The 23,619-nt window shown below is 40.3% G+C and overlaps 1 protein-coding gene across 1 annotated transcript in view; it reads left to right on the top strand.

The window, feature by feature from the left end:
• The first annotated feature begins 3,157 nt into the window (after nucleotides 1–3,157).
• LOC132767693 (sterol O-acyltransferase 2-like) overlaps nucleotides 3,158–23,619 on the top strand; it is a 33,206-nt gene continuing 12,744 nt past the window's right edge. The window contains exons 1-2 of the mRNA XM_060762914.2: nucleotides 3,158–3,225; nucleotides 22,694–22,920. Coding sequence (XP_060618897.2) covers nucleotides 22,694–22,920 — 227 coding nt within the window. The 5' untranslated portion in view covers nucleotides 3,158–3,225. The remainder of the gene's footprint in view (nucleotides 3,226–22,693; nucleotides 22,921–23,619) is intronic.

Here is a 23,619-nt window from a genome sequence, read left to right as displayed (position 1 = left end):
TCTCCAAGGAAGCAGAAAACAAGCTTGCTCCCTCCTCCCTGTGGCTTCCTCTCACATATTTATACATCTACTCTCTTGGCAATTGCAAAATCACTCCATATTATTAAATCTTTAACTTTATTATTGAGAAAATGTTCCCATGCACAGGGGAAAACCCAGAATATGGCCTATAGACACATATAAAAAAATCGGCTTGACTTTATGTTCTACTATTATATTTATGACCAGCCAAAAGCATCTACTCACTGACAAATTGTGAGTTTCCTTCCTGATTACAGTGAATTTACATATTGCACATATGTTGGTTTTGTTTTGGGGTTTTTTTGGGGAGGGGGAATGGCTCCACATGATTGATATTTTATAGCTTATGTGGATGATTCAAGGACTGGCAATTTACCTGCAGGGGCAATTGATGCTTTTCTGTCACTTGCATATAAAAACAGCACTTTTGAGTAGTGGGATAAACAGTCAAGACCTACTGGTAAACACTGTTGTTAATCCCAACTAGAGAAGAATCATTGAATAAGTAGGATTTACCTCGGTTTTGATACTTGATTAAAGAATTGATTCAATTGATCTTTTCTAAGGTGGGACTAAGAGCCATTCCAGACAGTCCATATATGTGATCCCAGGTTTTCTGTTTATCCCAGATCATCTGGCACTATGTACTCATCCAGTTTAAAGCAGAAAACCTGGGATCAGATCCTGGGATACAGGACCTTCCTGGAAGGGTCCTAACTAACACGATTCAATCAGAGAGCTGAGTGTTGGATGCTGGTGGAATACCTTGAAGTACAAATGGAGTCAATGATGTGCTATCTTGCATGAGTGTCTGCTTACATCATAAAATAAACAAATATTACAAAGACAAACTAGTCCAGATATTCAGAATTCCTTATGAACATTCAGCAACTACATAAATGCCAGGGGATGATGTCATTGGAAGCTCTTCACCCAATCTCAAGGAGAAATACCAATGCAGTCACATATAGGATCAGTAAATTCCAATTCCTTTCTCTCTCGTAGTCAACATTAGGAGGAACCGGTTCTTGGGGGGAGCTACTCCTTAGATTAATTATTTTCTAACTGCAATATAAATGTCATTGACTTATCTGACAGGGTTGTGAGAATTACAACTGGGTAATTGGTAAGATGGCTCTGAGCATTTAAAAGCAGCACACAGGGACTCTGTGCCTTTACAATGGTACCTTCACAGATGATTTATGAGTAGTTGTCCAAAGTTTCATTCAACAGAATGGAGAGGAGCTTTCCAAATGCAGCAAGTCTAGTATATCACACTCCAGAGTAACTGAAATTATACATTACCCAAAATGTTCCCATAAGACTTGTGAGTCCAGTGTCTAAAATAGCCTAATTGCAATTCTCTTTAGCATGTTGCAGTTCACTTTAATGTACCGTAGCTCTTCAATTCTAAAATTTGCTTTTCCCCATATAATCATCTATAAAGATAGGATGTGTCTTAGAATTGTGGGTGGATGCTTATATAGAGAAAGAGGGGAGAGAAGTTTGGGTCCTATAAGAACCCTACATTAGGGTAAATTGAGTTAGGTTTTTTAATGGATAAATTAATTTTGGCTGATTAAATATCTGCTTGTAGTCTGTAGTCTGCAGTATCATCTTCATTCAGAAGGTAGTAGATTGACCTGACTTTTCCTAAAATCAGTTGTCAGGTCCAGAATCATAGTTCCTTCAGACAGTTCCACATGGTGCTCCCTTCTGCAGAACACAAATGCTTCAAATGGTTAAAGTAAAATGGAGAAAGAAGAGAAATGTCCAATTTCTTGGTAAACATGGAAAAAGGAGAAAGAATGATCAGAAAAGATTATATGAGGACCAGGAGAGGATAGGGGCAAGCTTCTGAATTTTATTAAACTGTCTTTTCTCTTCCTTAGTCCCTTTTCCTCCTCTGAATCTGTTCTTCTCTCTCTCTTCTTCTCTCCCTGAAACTCTAGAAACCTAAATTTGCTCAATCAAAATTGTTACATCATCCTGAAATTCAGCCCATTATAGAACTTGCACAAGTGATCAAGGAATGTCCTTAGAAACCTCAAAACTCAAGTTAATACGTATGTGTGGAGAGCACTCCTGCTACAGCACAGCACCATAAAAGAAGCTGTCGCTTCTGCTTTTATATAACACATTTCCATTGCCAAAGACATCTGAAGCAGGCTGTCACTAGATGATCTTAATATAGGTAAAACCATGTAGGAATAAATAAGATAATCAGCTTTGGTCAAACAGGTCTCATCTGGCACCATAATTCAAGAAGGAGGCTGACAAGCTGGAATGTGTCCAAAGAAGGACAACCCTAAATGGTCTAAAGCTGGGAAACCAAACCCAACGAGGATGGCTGAGAGGGAACATGATAACCATATTTAAATATTTGAAAGGGCACCACATTGTGGAGGGGCAAGCTTGCTTTCCACTGCTCTGGGGACTAGGATATGGAGCAATGGACCTAAGATTCCACCTAAAAATGAGGAAGAACTTCCTGATGGCAAGATCTGTTTGGTAATGGAATTTGGGTCTCCTTCTCTTGAGGTCTTTAAGGAGAGGCTGGGTCGCTATCTATTGGGGGTGCTTTGATCCTGTGCTCCTGCATGGCAGGGGATTGGTTTGGATGGCCCTTGTGGTCTCCTCCATTTCTAACATTCTATGATTCTATGTGAGTTCTTGACTCTTTATGCCAGCATCATGAATTGAGAGCAAAATAAGTAAAGTTGTATTAATGAAAAATACAACTTTACCTACTGTAAATGTAAATATTGAAGTATTACGACAACATATCACTCCACACCAGTGGAAACAACATCATTTTAACTTGCCACAGAATAAAATGACCAATTGAGTTCCTTTGGAAAGGAATTCCATAGTCTAGATGACAACAGTAAGTATAGCCACCCGTTGCATTTTTGAAATATGTTAACAGAAGGAGACAGTGATTTAAATAACAAACAGAGCAGGTGAAGTGGAAAGGAGGAAAATGATTTGCCTGATATATGCTTAGATAAATCAAGGAAGTGAAGCTTCTCCTTTTAATCTTTGAAGCTTGATGTAATAAAGGGCGGACTATCAGTACTTCAGTACATCTTGCAAAACTGTCATTCCCAAATGTATTTAAACCCCAATTATGCCATCCTGCATGACAGTACATTCTGTACAACTGACTTGGGATATTACAGGCTGCTTTGGTCATATGAAAAGGTTAGTCTTTTTCTTCTTTTTTGGTGATTTTAAATGAAAGATTATATCAGTGAATTCTGGATGTATTTATCATGGGCTGTGTAGTTAATGCATGGATAATGCATCTAGGGCAGTGGTTCTCAACCTGTGGGTCTCCAGGTATTTTGGCCTTCAACTCCCAGAAATCTTAAAAGTTGATAAACTGGCTGGGATTTCTGGGAGTTGTAGGCCAAAACACCTGGAGACCCACAGGTTGAGAACCAGCGATCTAGGGGTACTGTATAGATTTACAGTTATAGATTTACATAATTACAGTTACTTGCCATCACCCAAGCTCACAAATGATAACAGTCACGTTACTTCAGACAAGCTGGGACCAACTAGATGCCTAAACAAATGACACTGTGACCCCATAATAGTCCAAAACAGCAGCATAGTTGACTACCTACAATGTAGCAACTACCTGGAATAGTTGAAACTTCTATGCAACCACTACTTTGTTTGCCCTGACTCAGCAGCATCCTGGAGTAATGTATCTGTTTTGGTTGACATTCGGAGCTGTTGTCATTTCCTTTCTAATGTTACATATATTCTGCTTTTAAAAAATTACAGGCAAAGTCAATTGTATGCTACGCACTGAGTATTATACTTCACTCTATCTTTTGTTATCCAATTAATTTTGTGGAATACTGAACAAGTCAAGGGAGCTCCAAGGCAGGCTAAAGTGCTGATCTTCAGGGTTGGTGAAGATGTCAATAGGGTATCTGGATCAAGAGAAAATATGTTCCTTGAAATATTGTTGTCACACCAGCATCTAATAGCCTGTGAATTTGTTACCAGCTATTTTATTCCATTCTTTGTGCTGCCTCTCCATCATCACAATTAGCAGCTTCCAGAAAAATGAGTTAGACAGCCAATTGATACATTACGTTGACGGTCTTATATGGTAAATACAGAATTATTGTATTGCTTAAAAACTGACACAGCTTTGACTGGATGGCCTTCTAAGCTCTATGAAGTAATGCATATAGTATTGGTCCAATATATGTTTTTTCTACCTGGGGTTGAGTCCAAATCTGCCTCACCACAATCAGGTAACAGAGAAGTAGCGTAATCAGAGGTGAAACCAAGTACATCCAACAGTAAAGCAAATAAAATTCTAGGCAGGAACCCCCACCCCCTCAAACTGAAAGGTAGAGGTATCCTGGTGCCAAGGTGGGAGGAAGTATGGACCAGGAAAGGAAGAGGAAGAAGAGGGGGTTGGGTGGATGCCCACGTTGCTGGAGATTTTTGCAGCAGTGTTGTTATCCTAGGCAGAAGTAATGGAGTTTCAGAGGAGGTGGATATTTTTTGCAATAGTAGAGTCTGTAGAATGCATGCTGGTGATGGATTTTTTAAAAATCATGTAACAGCAATTGCATAGGAAAGAAATACAGGAACAGTGCAGCCCAAATCCACCCTTCTGAAGTAGGATTAGCAGCAAAATGAGATAACGATAACATCTGGTTAATATCCTCAATTTGCTTCCCCCATACATAGGGGAGGAGGCTATGCTTTGTAACATGAGACACCCTAGTTACAAAGACCACACCTTCCCAAAAATCCTACAGCTTCTCTTTCCACCAAGATGTTCCTGAATTCTGCACTGCCTTCCTTCTCCTACCAAACTCTGGCAGTGGGCAATGTTAAGGCAGCCTAGGGTAAGCTTTCATCCTACAACATTTTAAGTCATTTCTTTGGGCCTGACAAAATGAGAAACTGCAAGTCACTTCTGTGTGAGAGAATTGGCCATCTGCAAGGACGTCCAGGGGATGCCCGGATGTTTGATGTGTTACCATCCTTATGGGAGGCTTCTCTCATGTCCCTGCATGAGGAACTGGAGCTGATAGAGGGAGCTCATCCACTCTCTCCCCAGATTTTAACCTGCAACCTGTCTGTCTTCAGTCCTGCTGGCACAGGGCTTAAAAAACCCACAAAAACTGGGAAAACTTATTGACTTGAGTATAAGCCAAGGGTGGGAAATGCAGCAGTTACTGGTAAATTTCAAAATAAAAATACTAATAAAATTACATTAATTGAAGCATCAGTAGCTTAAATATTTTTTAAGATTTACATAAAACTGTAATTTAAGATAAGACTGTCCAACTCTGATTAAATCATTATTCTAATTTAAATGTGCTTAAGTATCCTTCCAATAATCACCATAATTTATTTTAACTATACATTTTGAAGAAAATGTTGTGTGTATATGAATAAGGGAAAGTGGGAATGACTGGCATCTAGAGAGGAGGAGAGGAAGGTGCATGCTGCACTGAGAAAGGAGGAGAGAAAGAGGCACGCTGCACCAAGAGAGGAGGAGAGGAAGGGGCACTCTGCACGAGAGGAAGGAGAGCTGGGTTGCTGTGCGGAGAGGCTAGGGTCCTGGCAGGAAGGTGTGGGGCTGAAAGAAGCCCTTCCCACCAGGACCCTCACTTGAATATAAGTCAAGGGGGGCTTTTTTCAGCCTAATAAAGGGCTGAAAAACTAGGCTTATATACAGTAGTTCCTTCTGATGCCCTGTCATTGCCTGATCCACTGGATTAAAACAGCCACTAGGACCTCATCACATTAAGTCATCTGACACGGGTGACAATGGGGAAATTCTCTGGGCATGTGACAAATCCGTGGGGCAGCGGGGGAATCTGGTGTCCTGCACCCAACAGCACCACCTTCCCCATCACACGGGAGAAAGCATCGCTGCCCAGCTTCCCTCCACACTGTCGCCATTGTGGGAAACCTCCTGTGTTCTCCTTCCTCCATTGTAGGATGCTTCAAGCACAGTTCATGGACAGAGCCCTACAGGAAGTAGCTGTGCATCGTCTGATGGGATCCAGTGGGCTCTGTCTAGGACATGTACTGGAAGCAGGCCCGTAGCCAGGATTTTGTTTCGGGGGGGGGGGGGCTGAGTCTGAGTGAAAGAGGGTCTACCCTAGCAAACCTTTTGCATCGTTACCCCAATACCCCCATACATATGGGATATATTGAGCATGGCGATCAGATCATGATATGAATAAACAGAACAGTTTAAATAATGCACCAGTAAGGTCTTCTCGCGGACCACGATGAAAATTTGGGGGGGGGGGCTGAAGCCCCCCAAGCCCCCCCCCCCCCCCCCGGTGGCTGCATGCCTGGCTGGAAGCACCCTATGACAGGTCTATTTGCCCATGTGATGAAGCAGTAGGTGGCATCCAGTAAAACACTTACTGTTGCCAAATTTGACCTAAGAGAACCCCATTTGGGATTGGGACACATGTTTTTAAGAAGTAGTGCCCTAAGCAATCAAAGAGATAAATCACTCTTCCTTGCTGGACCAGTTGAATTCCAATGTTGTCTTTCCTTAATATGCCCACCCTTCCCAGCTCTCAGTACCATGAAGGCAAGATGAAAGTAACTGACAGGTCCATCATCCCTTAAATCACAAAGTCTATTTGCTCACAGTTATACTTTCTTAACCACCATGGTCACAATGATTCTCAATTTAAACACCCCATATGAAAATGATTTTCTTCTTCCTTTCTACAAATATCTGAAGAGAGACACATTTTTTTTTCATGCAAAGCCTTACCTCTTTTGAATGTCAAAAAGTTGTAGTGGAATCTTCAAAAAAATCCCCAGTTGTGATAACTCTTCTTAAAGCTGATTCATTATTTAATGATAAGGAAATGGACAAAGTAGTGATCTGAAAGCCTATCCGCTGTCCTCCTATGTTGTGGACATAATGCAGGAAAATATGTACATTCCGAACAAGAAGAGGGGAAAAAACAGAGTTGTTCAGCACAGCCACTGCACCACAGGGAAATGAACATAAATCCAGATCATCCAAGAATGTTATCTTCTTGTTCAGCTAACATATCTTCTGCCTTGAGCTGTGTTCCATGTAATGCACACACCACTAACCATTTTGTATATGCTTCTTCTTATTTGCTTCTTTGTGGTCTGATGCTAGTAAAGAGAAATCCAATCAGTTCATCTTTATGGCCATAAAGATTGTCAGTGGTTGGGCTAATGCCTGTGCTAACAGGAAACTCTTATGTGGAAGTGCTGCTGATATAGCTTCAGTTGATTTTCTTGCTGAGCCTTCAGTAAATAGCCATCTAATAGCTGTCTACTAACTCAATGGATGCTCTGCTAAACAAAAACTGCATGGGGTTGTCAATCAGAGCCAAGAAAAAAAGGTATTGTTGGCTCCTTTCTCCTCTCAGTCTATAACCTAAAAAGTAACAGTACAATATCTGTTTCACAATTGTGTGTAGCTCTTGAAATTCCTGATTTAAAAATTACACTCTCAGGGTGGGTAGGAGAGAGCAATTGTTGACATTTCAGGAGAAGATATTCATTGCTAGGAGAAAGGAACTCTTTCTTGATTTCTAGTCACACTACAAAGAACACACAAAAACACACTTGCTGGAGAAGCAGAGTAGAGAGAGAAGAAGAAATAGCGAAACCAAGTGTGATTTGTAGTTCCCTTATATAAATTTATAGAATGAAGGGGATTTTTGGAAAGAGATGAAATTGATTAGGATAGGGAAGCAGTCCAAATACACAATACCCCAAAACTCCAAAACCATTCTGTCTCGCAACATCATTTTTAAATTGCCCAGTGTGGAACACATCTCACCATGCTAAAACAGTGGATGGGGCTCTTAATGAGACATGCCACATTATCATGGGGTGTCTGCACCCTACACCACTGGAGAAATTGCACTGTTTAGCCGGTATTGCACCACCTGACATCCACCGGGAAGTAGTAGCCAATAGTGAAAGGACCAAGGCAGAAACATCTCCAGCTCATCCCTTGTTTGGGTATCAGCCAGCAAGTCAATGACTTAAATCAAGAAATAGTTTTCTAAGATCTACAGAGACACTCGCTGGAACACCTCAGCAAGTGAAAGTCCAAAAGTGGCAGGCTCAAACCCAGAACCTCAATCAATGGGCGATACCAAATGAGAGATTCCCCCCGGGCACACAGAAAACTGGGTGACTTGGAAGGCGCTGAACAGACTGCGCTCTGGCACCACGAGATGCAGATCCAATCTTAAGAAATTGGGCTACAAAGTGGAATCCACAACATGTGAGTGTGGAGAAGAGCAAACTACAGACCACCTGCTGCAATGCAACCTGAGCCCTGCCACATGCACAATGGAGGACCTTCTTGCAGCTACACCAGAGGCACTCCAAGTGGCCAGCTACTGGTCAAAGGACATTTAATCAACTACCAAGCTTGCAAACTCTGTTTTGTTTGTTTGTTAAAAATGTAATACAATTGTCTGGTTGATACTGACACGATAAATACATTTTTAATTACCTTTGAAAAAAATGGATACCCCTATCAATGAAATGCAGTTACATCTCCAGTAATGCTGAGTTTCACTGGCCAAATATTTAACATGTTATAACTTTAAAATTCATTAACATGGCTTGAGATTCACATTTTTAAAGCGTATACTTGAAAATTGCATAAGCCAATTGCTAACCAAAAGATGGGCAAATATTAGGAATTAAATCAAACTGTGCAATATTTATTTATATGTCATTTTTCTATAGGTCATTTATCCACATTATCAGCTTTTCCTCTCTAGGCAGCATGCAGATACAATGGGACGACCATTCCCATTATTCACAGCCAGCATGTGGTGGTTGTGAAATATGAGGTGTGGAGTGATACATTACACTATGTAATACGATTTTTGTTCCTAGGTTATAAATGTCATTTCCTAATTGGTTATTTAATAAAAACATGGCAACATTTATTAAACTGCATTTTTCATGTCAGGAGCGTCTTGACAAACTGCAACTTGCTTCTGGTGTGAGAGAATTGGCTGTCTGCAAGGACGTTGCTCAGGGAATGCCAGGGTGTTTGATGTTTTACCATCCTTGTGGGAACTCATCTGTACTCTCACCAGATTCAAACCACTGACCTGTTAGTCAGCACTCCTGTTAGCACAATGGTTTAACTCATTGCCCCACCGGAAGCTCCTAAACTGCTTATTTTTTGCTTTTGTGGGGCATCCTGCAGCACATTTTGCTACAGTTTTTCAATAAATATTTCATTGAGTCTCATCCAAATCAACATAGTTTGTGGCAGGCACAAAAACAAATCTTCTGGGGTATAACAAATACTTTCAAAGTAAGTCCCACACAATTAAACAGGAAACAACACTTTCAAATCAGGAAAATATTTTTTCCAAAGTTTGTTATATAAGGCTAAGGGATACTGGTGTGAGTGACATAATTCTAGGATGTTTTTCATTCAAAGTATGTGTTCTCATACTTAGCTCTTTTCCCGTATCCTAAAAATATGTTATTCATTCACTGTCTAGCATTTTAGTATGATTTATATAGTTGAATACTTCAGGTAGAATTAAATAATATTTGTTTTTATAAATCACTTAATTTACACTTTAATAAAGTTTGCTTTATGATGCAGAACCACGTAGAACCTCAAAATGAACAAAAAGGACATTTACTGTGTAATGTACAACTAAAAATAAGGGAAAATGTCTCTGGATTATAATGAACTAGACATACAACAATCTGGAAGTTTGTATTTCCACTCCTTTAGCTTGATTTTGAGTAAGAAATTGACTGTATTCCTCCCACCCTAAAAAGACCATATAGTTATCTTTTGGTCAGCTGTAGAGCTAAGTGTAGATGTATTCTGTTCAGATAAGAAATAACAGCAGAGCAATTATCATGGGTTGGGCATGTCGATGGCACCTTGCATGTGGTTTCCCCTGGATCATTTCTCTCTGCTGTTTTATTAATCATATTTATAACTTATCTCAAGGACAAAGACCAGAACTTCCTCTTTCAACTTGTCTGACTTCACAGGTGTTCTTATGAGTAGGAAGTCTTAACACTATGCAGCCTAGATCTTTCCTCTTCCTTTGATTCAAGTTAAATTTCCTCTGTCTCAGTGTTGACAGAAAACAATCAGTGATTGTGGTCCAAACAGAGGCAAACATTTCCTATATTAAAAAGATTAACCCCTTCCTCTCAAGGAACATCCTTTCTCCTGTGAAATGTCTAACTACTTGTTAGACCGCAACTGTTATCATCCTTTACCACTGTTATTCTTTTCTCATCGGTTACTTTTAAAAAGCAGGATGGGAAAATTACTGCCCAGCTTTTATGGCACTTTATAAAAGTGCTAAACTTCACCTTTGATTTGGGAGGCTGTCCGTGGACTCTGCGCCACAGCTATAAAATCTCAATAATGTTATCAGCCTTACTCAAATAAACTTTCCATCGGAAAGGAGCAACGGTCCAAGAGGTGTGGTGATAGACAAGGAAGTCAGCATCTATTCTGGAAGAAAAAAAACACTTGCAGCTATGCAATCTGGGTCACCCCAAATCTTAAAAACTATAGCTTGATATTTTAGGGATTACTGGGCTGATATCAATTCTGTCCATGAAATGAGATGGTGCCACTGTGTAGGGAAATCACAATACATACACAGCCTTTGAATTCAAGAGGCTTTGCCTCTTGTATACTAACTGATATCAGCTGGGAGACAGGTTATTCTATTTTGCTGGAGCAAAGATGCAGGATAACAAAAGGAGTTAGGTCTATATAGCCTATAATTCTTTCTTGACAACCGGCCTCAGATAAGATCTGAGTTGGAAGACCTTCTCAGTCCCTTGAACTTTGGACACAGTACATGGGCAAAGGACATGCTATTATTCTATAATTCTGTACCATTGACCTATGGCCCCTCCCACATCTCTCCTGGGCTTGAAACCTCTGATGATCCCTTAATAGGCCGTACCAGGCATTGATTCCAAAGCGGTGGTGGTGTTGTGCATTCAAAGCACCGGCTGTTCCACTGCACGATGGTCCCTTGCACAATCTGCATGCCATTCAGCTCTTATCTATCTATGCTTTTGATTCCTATTGCCTGAAGCACAGCTTAGCTGCCATATTCTGGTGTGCATGAATAATCTAACTCAGACCTGTGACTAGAGCACACGTCACCTCACCCAGTAGCTCATTGGTCAAACAGGCAAAGAGGGAAGGAGGAAGAGACAATGAATAAAAAAAGCTGATGAATTTCACAGTTGCCCCATTTACTACCTCATCAGATGGGTTGATTTGTCTGTTGTACACTACTTCCTCTCAGAGCCCATTAGATGATACACAAGGACTTCCAGCCAGGCTCCATGCCGAAAGAGGAGAAGAAGTGGCACACAACACCTGGGGTGGCAACACAGGAGCATTCCCGTGTTGTCTTATCAATGAGTGATGGGTTCTCCACTTCCCCCACCGGGAACCCATGGATTTGCCACAATGCGTGATGAATCCATGGACCTTTGTGATGAGATCCTTATTATAAACATGAAGGCTCAACAAGATTATCCCCCAAGAATGCAGCTGCAACAGGGGAAAATTTATGTTTAGATGTTTCCCTCCTGCACACAAACATTATTAATCATTTTAAAATCCTGTTTTTCAAAACTTGACATGATTTCTGGCCACTTCCATATTGTGACTTTTGGTATTTTTAGCAGCTCATGAAGTTCTCAGGACAGAAAACGACACTGCCATCTAGAATAGCATTATAAAGTCCAAGGCTGCATCAGAAATATGGATGTGCCGCTTCAGTCCCACTAATATTAGTAAACTCCTTATGTCAATGACTTTCTATTGTTAAAAATAGAGTCCACTATTATGATCAAGCCCCCACCAAACCCTCACCCTATGAATAACCAAATCCTTGGTTAAATGGGAAAAGCTGGTGCATTTCAAAGCTGCATTCCACACAATCCCTGGTTTAAGCCCTCAACAGAATACTACCCAGTAATGTGGCTTTGACCTGAGGCTCTTCAGTTTGGGCCTCCCTAAGCTAAGCCAAAGCAAAAGCCTCTGACCCAACTACCAGTATAACAAGTTCTCTTCCAGCAGATTTGAGGAAGGTTTGGTGTACATTCTTCTGTTCTCTTTGCAAGAGTGCCAAAGATATGTGCTTTGAGTGAAAATGAGGGCATTGCGCCAGGAGACAGATGCTAGGCAGAGGCCTTCTAGCTTTTCTTCCTGGTCTCTTCTGCTATTTCCTTATAAGTCAAGTATCCTTTGTTCAAAATGCTCAATTCTATATTCCACATTAAAATAATGTTGTGCATAATTTTCTGCATGAAGCAAATTTTGTGTACACTGAATAATCAGAAAGGAAAATGTCACTATATTAGTCACCCTCATGGACAATTTGAAATTTGAGCTATTTCAGATTTTGACATTTCAGATGAGATATACTCAACCTGTATTAGAAAATAAAGGATGCATTGCCCTTGCAACACACCCTGGGCTCTCTAAACTAACCTACTGTATGGAAAGGAAATATTACCATATACAGCTGGTAGTTCACTCAGCCCCTGCTAATAGAACAGAAAAATTAAGATGTTCTGTTCATGGTATCAGACAGCAAAATGCTTTTGTTTCACCCTGGCAAAAGTCTTTTTGTTCCAACTATCCATAAATCTATGACAAGGGAATTGTGCATTTTATATAAGCAGATTTAAAAAAGAGGATGTTTAGTAGAACATCCTGGGCAACATGGCCAAGACAATAATTCTGTCCTCCCTTGTAAGTCCTCATGCCTTCAAAAGGGAAACCTACTTGTTTTGAGAAAGACAAACTAAGACTAAACATCAAGCATTGCACTCTTACAATTCACATTCATCATGATTCCCAAGAGGAATAACGGAAGCCAGTTGTGGGCGATTAGCTAGGATACAGACAATGAGTAGTGAGGAAATTGAAGCATTAACAAGAGTGGAAGGAAGGGGGGGGGGAACCTCCTGCTCAGAGAAATGGTATATTTTGTCTGAAGTGAATCAAGATAAAAGTTTGCTGGTTGTCAGATTTAGCCCATGTTCCATTCAACACATTATATGCTTTGAGATAAGGCTGAGTTGTTTCATAATGCTATTCCATGCTGACAATCTGGAAACAGCATAATTGTTCTTGGTTACAACTGGTATTGTCTTCTAAATCTAAAATGTTTTACTGGTACTTTATCTTTTTAACCAACATAAACAAGTGTCACAGTAATCCATGCCACCGTGGGAGTGAATATGTGGAACTGTCACGGTCAAGCTGGTATGGAAAAATTCCAGATCTACCCTCAGAGTTCAACTGAAATAATCAGGGCTCGGCCAAAACGTTGTTTTTTTTTGCCCGAGGTAAATGGCAAAATGAAGTCCTCCATACAGAACCTAGCCAGCGTGGCAGTTGTTCAAGAGTGTAATTTGAGGTTCTCCACCACATCAAGATTAAGGGGTGAAATGCAAGACATACAGCACATGAATTTCAATCTTCAAAGTCTTCACAGCAACACCAATCTTCCACCTAACCAACAAGCATTTGCTGCCTAAGTTGGATGCCTAAGTTTGCCAGCTTCCAATAAATTAAATGGAACCAGAAACACTAAGGGCCCTTCTACACAGCCATATAACCCAGAATATCAAGGCAAAAAATCCCACAATATCTGCTTTAAACTGTGGGTCCTTCGACACAGCCCTATATCCCAGAATATCAAGGCAGAAAATCCCACAATATCTGCTTTGAACTAGGTTATCTGATTCCAGACTCAGATAATGTGGGATTTTCTATCTTGAAATTCTGGGATATAGGGCAGTGTGGAAGGGACCTGGGTTATCTAAGTCAATACAGCCATATATTTCAGTTAAAAGCAGAAATTGTGGGATTTTATATAGCTGTGTAGAAGGGGACCTCAGAGACTATTTTGGAAAATACTATCTTTTCATTTGTGGTACAGTGGTACTCAAACTTTCATGCACTTTGTTCTGTTTTCCCACTGGGTACCTCTGAACTTAATACAGTTGAGATTTAAAAATAAACTTTTTGAATTTTTGGCAAGAAGCATCTTAGACAAATGTGTACATTTTTCCCAGCACTTATCTGAGCTCAACCCGAGAAATTTTCAAAAGGCAAAATAGAGGCCCAGAATAAAGTTGCATTTCCCTTACTTATCCCATAAGTTTCAGGAGAACTTTACCTTGATTCTGTAAAGTTCGCAAATGCAAAACATTTCAGTATCTCCACTATTTACAAATATACAGATAGAATATCAGTGGGGATATGTGCCAAAAAGATCATTGACCAAAGGAGCAGACATGGCTCATGATGGTGGAAGATATAATTCAACACAAATGTGAAGGACACCAAGTTGGAGATGACTGCTATAGAGAGAGATCAATCTGAAATGCCTTCAACCAAATTACAGGGGACTAACAGTTCCTTCCCTTCTGTTTCTTAAAATTTGTAAATTGGGGGGGGGGGTATTGAGAGAGGGAGGGAAGGTATGCACCTATATACTTATTAAGTGCCAAGAAAGAAATCCTCACCCAGTAGTCAAGACAATGACCAAAAAAAAGTCTCTGAAAAAAAATACAATACTTTCCTGACTCCACCTTGCAAATATAGCATTAATAGCAAAGAGTAGAGTTTCAGATGGTGCCAGCACTGTATATTTCCAGATTTGTTTTCTTTCCTAACACATCTCTCCCAGGTTTTTCTTTCACATTGCCTTTAAAAAAATCTGTGTATTCAAAAACAGAAGGAATCACCTTCTGGAAAGTATCTCCACAGAAGAACTTCAGCTTCTCATCAAGATGTGCCAGAAAAGGCAAGAGAAAACAAGCTTTTAACACATCCTTTCAAAGTTTGAAACAAGGCAGACTTTTCATGGGGATTTCCTACAGACAGTATCTGTCTCTCCAAAGAGGCCCGGTGACTATTTCTTGTCACAACATAAAAAGGTTGTCCGCCCAGAAAACAAACATTTTGAGGATGTAGGTTTCCTTTAGACAGAGGAGGAGAAGTCATCAAGAGAACACAAGAATGGAGTCGGCACAGAGTCATGTCCTGTGAAGAAAAGATCAAGTCAGATTCAACACTCACCTCCGAGTATTTGCAGTCACCCCGACTATAGCCTCAAGGAGGAATCAAGAGGGCAAGGAAACAAGCCCCTTTCAGCAGGAGCTGTCCATGGTTTGCGACTCTGTTCACCAAGCAGCTGTCTCTGCCGCACCCACTTCCGTCCTGCTTGCTTGACACCGGTCTCCCCTCCTCCCCTTCCCCAAGCAAAGGGTTGCAAAGTCAACAGGATTAATCATTACTTCCTAGCAAAAGTGCCCATCTATAAAATGGATATCTGAATGTATCTAAGCTGGTATTTGTTTAAGTGTATCTCTGTGGACTCTGCACGCAAAGTTACTTTGCACATTCCCCTTGCTAGGAGCTCTGACGGCATGGGACAAAAAGTACTTAGCGTAAAGCACCAAAATTGAGTTTGGATCTCTCATAATGGTATCTTTGTATATCATACTTGACTGTTTTTTTACTACAGAGAATGACACGTGTCCATGTATAATTGAACAGGGGCATTTAAAGAGAATGCTGCATAGGAGCATTGCTAACATCACTCATTAAAAACTGAGGACCTAATCACATTGAGGTTCTGAAGCCGGGTGCCAGCATGGGAATCTGTGGGGCAGCAGAGGAAACCATTGCTCCATGCCTCACATTGCCCCTTCCCCATCTCACACATGAAGCTGTTGCTATATGGCTTCCCCCTAAGCTGTCCCTGACTTACTTAGTCAGAGCATGGGTGGTTATTAGGCTTGGGTAACAACGGAAAAAATTGTTTCTAAACTCGTTTCGTTTTTAGGGGTCCCTTGCGTTTCGTTTTTTTTAAAGAATTCTGAAATTTTCCTTTTAAAAATTTTGAAATTTACGAAATTTTGTATAATTACGAATCGATTCGTTAATGGCGGACGCAATTGCGCAATAAGCTAAAAAAACCTCCTAATGGGACAGGGGGAACTTCTGAAGCTTCCCTCTCCCTCTGTTGTTGACTGTTGGTGTGATAAAACAAACAACAACTATAAAACTTGCACCAGACATGCGAAAATAATTACGAAATAATTACGAAATAATAACGAAATAATTACGAAATAAATTGAAAAAATTGTTTCGAATTTAATTTACTCCTCACACTATTCCTGCATGGCTCAATATTGGATCGTAAGCTAATTTAAATACGAATAAATAACGAATTACGAAATTAACGAACGAAACTGCCCAAGCCTAGTGGTTATCTATAAATTTTTCCTCCCAACATGCTTGCAACATGGAACCAGCACAGCGCCCCACTGGAGGTAGCGCTACATCATATTACTAATAATATTACGACATAGTGGTATGGTGCAATATAGCAATGTTTAATGCTGATATTGTACTATGCTAATCAACATAAATAAAAATGTAATGTTTGTTTGTGGGATTTGGGATTAACAGAACTCAAAAACCACTGGGGGAATTGACACCAAATTTGGACACAATACACCTAACAACCCAATGTATGTATGTCCTTCACTCATAAAAACACAGCAAAACGCAGCAGAAGGGACTTAAAAAGCCCCAAAAAGCTAAATGACGGAAAGCTAAATGACAATACAGAAAAAAGGGAAGAAAGAGGGAGGGAAGGGGAGAAAAAGAATGAAAGAATGAAAGAAAGAAAGAAAGAAAGAAAAGAAAGCGGGAGGGAGGGAAAGAAAGAAGGAAAGGGAGAAGGAAGCATGGAAGCAAAGAAAGAAGGAAAGAAGGAAAGAGGTAGAGAAGGAAGAAAGGAGAGAAAGATGGAGGGAAAGAAAAAGGGGAAAGGGAGGAAAGTTAGGGAAGGAAAGAAGGAGAGAAGGAAAGAAAAAAGGGAAAGAAGGAAGGAAAGAGGGAGTGAAGAAGGGGAAGGTGTAGAGAAAGAGGGAGCGAAGAAAAGAGAGAAGGAAGAAAAGAGAGACAGCAGAAGAGAAAGAAAAAGTGGAGAGAAAGGAAAGAGATAGAGAAGGAAGGAAGAAGAGAAGGAAAGATGGGAAAGCAGGAAGGAAAGAGGGAGTGAAGGAAGGAGGGAAAGAAGGAGAGAAAGAGGGAAGGTTGGCCACAGCAACACGTGGCGGGTACAGCTAGTAATATAATATATTGTATGTAATATATACCTTGTAAGCTGCTCTGAGACCCCTTCAGGGTGAGAAAGGCGGCATATAAATGTCGTAAATAAATAAATAATAAATAAAATAAAATAAATAAATAGTGATGGGCTCCGGCAGGCTCCCTAACAGCCCTGTGTTGAAAGGGTCCTAGAATGGGCAAAAGCCCCATGTGAGAGGTAGTGAGTTTGCTCTTATTTGTGTGGTCCTCCATTCTGGGACCTATTTGAGACTGGGTTTAGAAAGAGGTGTGTGTAATCTGCAACTTTTAAATGTCCCCTGCAAGTAATGAATCTTTGACCTCCCTCCACCAAGATTGAGGTATTCCACCATCGCCAACCCTCTTGATGGAGAGTGAGGATGAAGTGGCTGGGGGAAAGTGAATGAGAGAGAGAGGGCCATTTCACACAGCTATATAGCCCACAATATCTAAACAGAAAATCCCACAGTGTCTGCTTTGAACTGGGTTATTTGAGTCCACACTGCCATATATTCCAGTTCAAAGCAGATAATGTGAGGTTTTATTCAGCTGCGTAGAAGGGGCCAAAGGGAAAGGGTGACCTTCTTTGCAGCTACTGATTGAATAACTACAAGAAATGTATCAGCCATACAACTTTTTTTTTAAAAATGGCTATCTTCAGTACTTTAGTGTTTACTTAGCAAATGAAAAACCATCCACACACATTCCACCTAGTAAGGTCTGCATTTACAACCCCCTCTGCCTTAATTACACAGCTTTCAATGGGATTACACCCTTCTGAAATACACAGACCCCTTCTTATGTCGTCTGACCAAGCTTAACTCTGCACAATAAAAGAACAGGAGACTCGTGGCCCTTTCACACTGTCATATAATCCAGATTAACAAAATGGATAATCCACATTATCTGCTTTGAAGTGAATTATAGGAGTCTACACTGCCATATAATCCAGTTCAAAGCAGATAATCTGGATTTTATATGGAAATCTAGAAGGGGCCTCAGTAGTGAAATATAATAGGAAGACAACAATGAAAGATTTTAACCTCCCTAGCCCAAATGTTATAGACAATTTGGGTACCAACAACATGCCATGAACCTCAACCAATTAGCTCTAAAGAATGTGTCTTTGTCAATTCCAGTTGGATATGCATGCTTGAGTCTTTAAAAAACTTGTACTTTTAAAAGGTAGATTACTTCCGAATGTAATGCAACAGACTGAAAGTAAGATTTGGATCCTAGTCACACCTATCCTAACTACTGGGACAAAAGTAGTGTTTGAACAGAAAAAAAATATTATTTATTACTAGCTGTCTCCTGCCACGCATTGCTGTGGCCCACATGGTGGTTCTGTGTGGGAGGTTTGGCCCAATTATATCGTTGGTGGGGACCAGAATGCTCAGTGATTTTAGGTGAACTATAAATCCCAGCAACTACAAGTCCCAAATGTCAATATTCTATTTTCCCCAAACTCCACCAGTGTTCACATTTGGGGATATTGAGTATTCGTGTAGTTTGGTCCAGATCTATCATTGTTTGAGTCCACAGTGATCTCTGGATGTAGGTGAACTACAACTCCAAAAACAAAGGACACTGCCCACCAAACCCTTCCAGTATTTTCTGTTGGTTATGGGAGAACTGTGTGCCAAGTTTGGTTCAATTCCATCGTTGATGGGGTTCAGAAGCTCTTTGATGGTAGGTGAACTATAAATCCCAGCAACTACAACTCCCAAATGACAAAATCATTTTTTAGTGAAGAACATACATTGGGTTGTTAGGTGTCTTGTGTCCAAATTTGGTATCAATTCGTCCAGGGGTTTTGAGTTCTCTGAATACCACAAACGAACATTACATTTTTATTTATATGGATTGTTGCTTATGTATACCCCACTTTAGCTTACATTAAAAGCATTTCAATACAATTTGAAAACTATAAATATACAAATATTAAAACAGAATTAAACATCAATGGTATTTTTAAAGCACAGTTAAAATCCATAAAAAACATATTCAAAGCTAAAAACCACAGCTCTCCCTGACTTGATCTTTAAAACCTTGTTCTTTAAAAGCCTGCCTGAATAAAAAGGCTTTATCCTGCCACCGGAAGGATAAAAGGAAGATTCCATTCCGCCTTCCCTAGAAAGAAGGGAGTTCCATAATCTAGCGGCAGCCACTGAGAAGGAAGACCCTCTCTCTCGTTCCCACCAACTGAGCTTGTGATGGAGGTGGGACCAAGAAAAGGGCCTCTCCTGAAAATCGCAGGACAGGGCAGGTTCATATAGGGAGATGCGGTCAGCCAAACAGCCTGGACTTGAACCATCTAGGGCTTTAAAGGTCATAACCAGCACTTTGTATTGTGCCCGGAAACAAACTTACAGTCAGAGGAGCTGCTGCAATAGGAGGGTTGTCCGCTCCCTGTAGCCAACCCCAGTTAGCAACCTGGCTGCAGCTCTGATCAAAACAAAGTGAAATCAATTGGTTTATCTAGAGCAGGGGTCCTCAAACTAAGGCCAGGGGCTGGATACGACCCTCCAAGGTTATTTACCCGGCCCTCACTCAGGGGCCACCTAAGTCTGAAACGACTTGAAAGCAAACAACAACAACAACAATCCTATCTCATCAGCCAAAAGCAGGCCCACACTTCCAACTGAAATACTAATAAATTTATATTTGTTAAAATTGTTCTTCATTTTAATTATTGTATTGTTTTAAATTGTTTTTTGCACTACAAATAAGATATGTGCAGTGTGCATAGGAATTCATTCACGTTTTTTCCAAATTATAATCTGTCCCTCCAACAGTTTGAGGGACTGTGACTTGGCCCTCTGTTTAAAAAGTTTGAGGATCCCTGATCTAGAGGCTCTAGATGCCTTGAGAAAAATAAATCCACCTGGTATTCTAGATAAACTATGTTTTTGTCACCATCTAGTGGTGAAATAGCAGCTTGCGTAGGTAAAATGCTTCTAGCTTTTAGACAGGTGTTTCGATGGTTGTGAACTCAGAGCACTATGAAATCTCTTGCTTGGCATTTCTGGTATTCCCATCATACGTTCAATTTTATAAGAATTCTCAAGTGTATGTGAGTATATAAAAAGTCTCATGGTTACACGAAACCTTAGGTATGTTGTAGCAAAAATCCTTTTCTGTACTAACATATTTATTTTCCAGGATGCACTAAAGTCTTTGCATTTTATCCTAGCCATGGTCCTGTCAACTAGATTATGTTGACATATAGCAAGTATAATAAAATCCAGATTGAGCCCTATTGAGCCCTATCCATCAAAATAGAAAATCGATTAAAATTAAGCTGCCAAACAAGATAGTTAATCTACAGATCTGTAAGTAAGATACATGTATTTTTTTTCTTAGCACTTTTATGTAGATTATCTTAGATGTGATTTGATCCACATGTAAAGCTACATGGAAATGACAGCACATGCTGGCTGGCTACAGGACCTTTGCTAGAATAATTGACATCTGCAGAGAAAGTTGTGTTTCAAGAAGTGTTACTTCCTTACCTTATTTCCCTTCATTCAGAATCATAGAATTATAGAATTAGAAAAAACCACAAGTGGCATCCAGTCCAACCCACTTTTGCCATGCAGGAACACACAATCAAAGCACTCCCAACACATGTCCATCCAGCATCAGCTTGAAAACTTCTAGAGAAGGAAACTCCACCACCCTGCAAGACAACATATTCCAATGCTGAACAGTTATTACTGTTAGGAAGTTTTTCCCAGCATTTAGGTGGTATCTCTTTTCTTTCCATTTGAATCAATTGCTCTGTGTCAGAGGACCTCATCAGATGGGCTGATGGTATGACCACACATTGTGGTGAATCCAGCAGTGCCCAATGGGGGTGGGAGAAACCCATCACCCCACACCCAGCTTCTCCCCTATCTCACCACACGAGGGGGTGGTGGAGAGTGTCCACTGCTTGGCTTTCCCTTGTTGACTCCAATTGAACATGGGAACTACCCGTGTTTCTCTATCGTTTTACGACGTAGACCCACCAGAAGTAGTTTTACATCATAGGATGGGAATCAGCAGGCTCTGTTGTAAAGGTATAGAGCAGTAATTCTCAAACTGTGCTCCTCCAGATGTTTTGGACTTCAGCTCCGAGAAATCCCACCCGGCTTAGGAATTATGGGAGCTGAAGTCCAAAACTTCTGGAGGAGCACAGTTTAAGTAACTCTGTTATAGAGGAATGGGCGCATGCTGCCAAAAAGTACCCTGCCTGATGAGTTTGCTAGTCTCCAGGGTAGCAGCAAATAAGCTTGCCCTCTACAATGTGATATCTTTTCAGATACTTAAACATCACTATTATGTCATCTATCAGCCTTCTTTCCTCCAAGCTACATCTCCCAGGCTTCCCTGAAAATGGAACAATGAAATCCTGTCCTACCTTTAGTAGCATAAGGTAGCAGATGATGGAGATATAGAGCAATAGTGGGGAGTTGAAGGATAGTGCTGTGCCCATCACTCAACCTGTCCTGTGCTCTCCACTCTCCTCTGCTATCCTGCTGGTACCAAGGTGAAGTAGCAGTGCCCATGAGTACTTTTTCAATTGAGAGTGGTGCAAAGTGCTGTTTTGGCTAGATCTAGACATGCATTAATGTCTTTCCTCTGGAAGGTTGAAACACATAATGCATTGAATTGTTTTTAATATTTATTTATTTATTTAAATTTAAATCAAATCTTTATTATAATCATAGACCAGCATATGAAGTCTAATTCTCACAACCTCTGAGGGTGCCTGCCATAGATGCAGGAAAAAACGTCAGGAGAGAATGCTTTTGGAACATGGCCATGCAGCCTGAAAAATATACAGCAACCCAGTGATTCGGGCCATGAAAGCCTTCAACAACACAAAAGCATAATGCATTAAAATTGTAAGAACCTAGGCTAAAAGTTAGGATAAAAAGCTAAAACACAAAATACTATTTAGAGAATGCAAGTACTAAACTTTATTACAGTCACTGACCAGCACAACGTGGGGCACAAGCGCCCTGGGAAGGAGAAACACAGCTCCCCAGTGAAGCAGTTATTAAGAAAGCAGATTAGAAAACAGTTCAATATCACAGTTTAAAAACACAGGTTCATGTAACAGGCAGAGAATTAGAGAATGATACATTAAATTGTATTTTGATTGAATTGTTCTAATAATTATACAAGTTTAATGCCATTTTAATATTTGTCTTTTGTATACTTTAGTTGTATTGCTTTTTAAGTGTGAGCTGCTTCACATCTCCATTTTGAGGAAAAACAGGATTGAAATTAATAATAATAATAATAATATAGAGTTGCCTTTGTGGGATATCCAGACTTTGTTCAGAAGAATTCAGAAGGCTAATAGTGAGCAGAGGATATACACGGGAGTATGTGGCTCCCTTGTTGAAACTTAATGATTTCCAGTGGATTTCCAGACACAATTATCTCGAATTAACCAAAATTCTTTCATTTTAGATGAGAACTGTATTCCCCTCCTGTTTGTTGAGTAATTTGACAAGGAGGGCGGACTGTCAAACTGAAGTGCAACAAATGCCACTCAACATGGAGCCAAGAGAAATGGGCATTGATGAAGGCATGAGCCAAAGGACATTGCAAGGAGAAGCCAAAGAGAAACAGAAACCATGGCAAGTGCCAGTAATAACTAAAACATGCCAACATAAATATCCCTCTGGGGAAATAAGGTGGGTTAAAAATGAAGTTATTATTTTTTGAAACACAAGTTAAGTCCACAGCAAACAAGATCACTCTGCTGGCTATTGTATTGGATCGCACATCAGACACTTCCCAGGTGTCTAGGACTGTATGATGTATTGGCGAAAAATGTGTGGAGATCCCAGTAGGGTGGCCTTCTGCAGCTGACAGATGGTAATTTTGTCAGCACCAATTGTGTTTAAGTGCAGGCCAAGGTCTTTAGGCACTGCACTCAGTGTGCAGATCACCACTGGGACCACCTTTACTGGCTTGTGCAGTAAAGGTGCAGTTTGATCTTTAAATCCTTTGCAGTTCAATCTTTAAATCCTCATATCATTTCAGCTTTTCCAGTTGTTTCTTTTTAATCCTGCTGTCACCTGGGATTGCAAAATCGACGATCCATACTTTGTTTTTTAACACGATCGTGAGGTCAGGAGTATTGTGCGCCAAAACACTTGTCAGTCTGAATTCAGAAGTCCCAGAGTAGTTTGACGTGTTCATTTTCTGTAACTTTTTCAGGCTTGTGATCCCACCAGTTCTTTTTCACAGGCAGATGATATTTGTGGCACAGGTTCCAATGAATCATCTGAGCAACAGTGTTATTCCTCTGCTTCTAGTCTTGTAGTAGTAGTAGTAGTAGTAGTAGTAGTTATTATTGACACAAAAGCACAGTATGTCACAGCAAACGA

The sequence above is a fragment of the Anolis sagrei genome, chromosome 2 (assembly GCF_037176765.1).
Source record: "Anolis sagrei isolate rAnoSag1 chromosome 2, rAnoSag1.mat, whole genome shotgun sequence".
Lineage (NCBI taxonomy): Eukaryota > Metazoa > Chordata > Lepidosauria > Squamata > Dactyloidae > Anolis > Anolis sagrei.
Note: the sequence above shows the minus strand (reverse complement) of the source record. Positions and strands in the feature narration are given on the sequence as shown.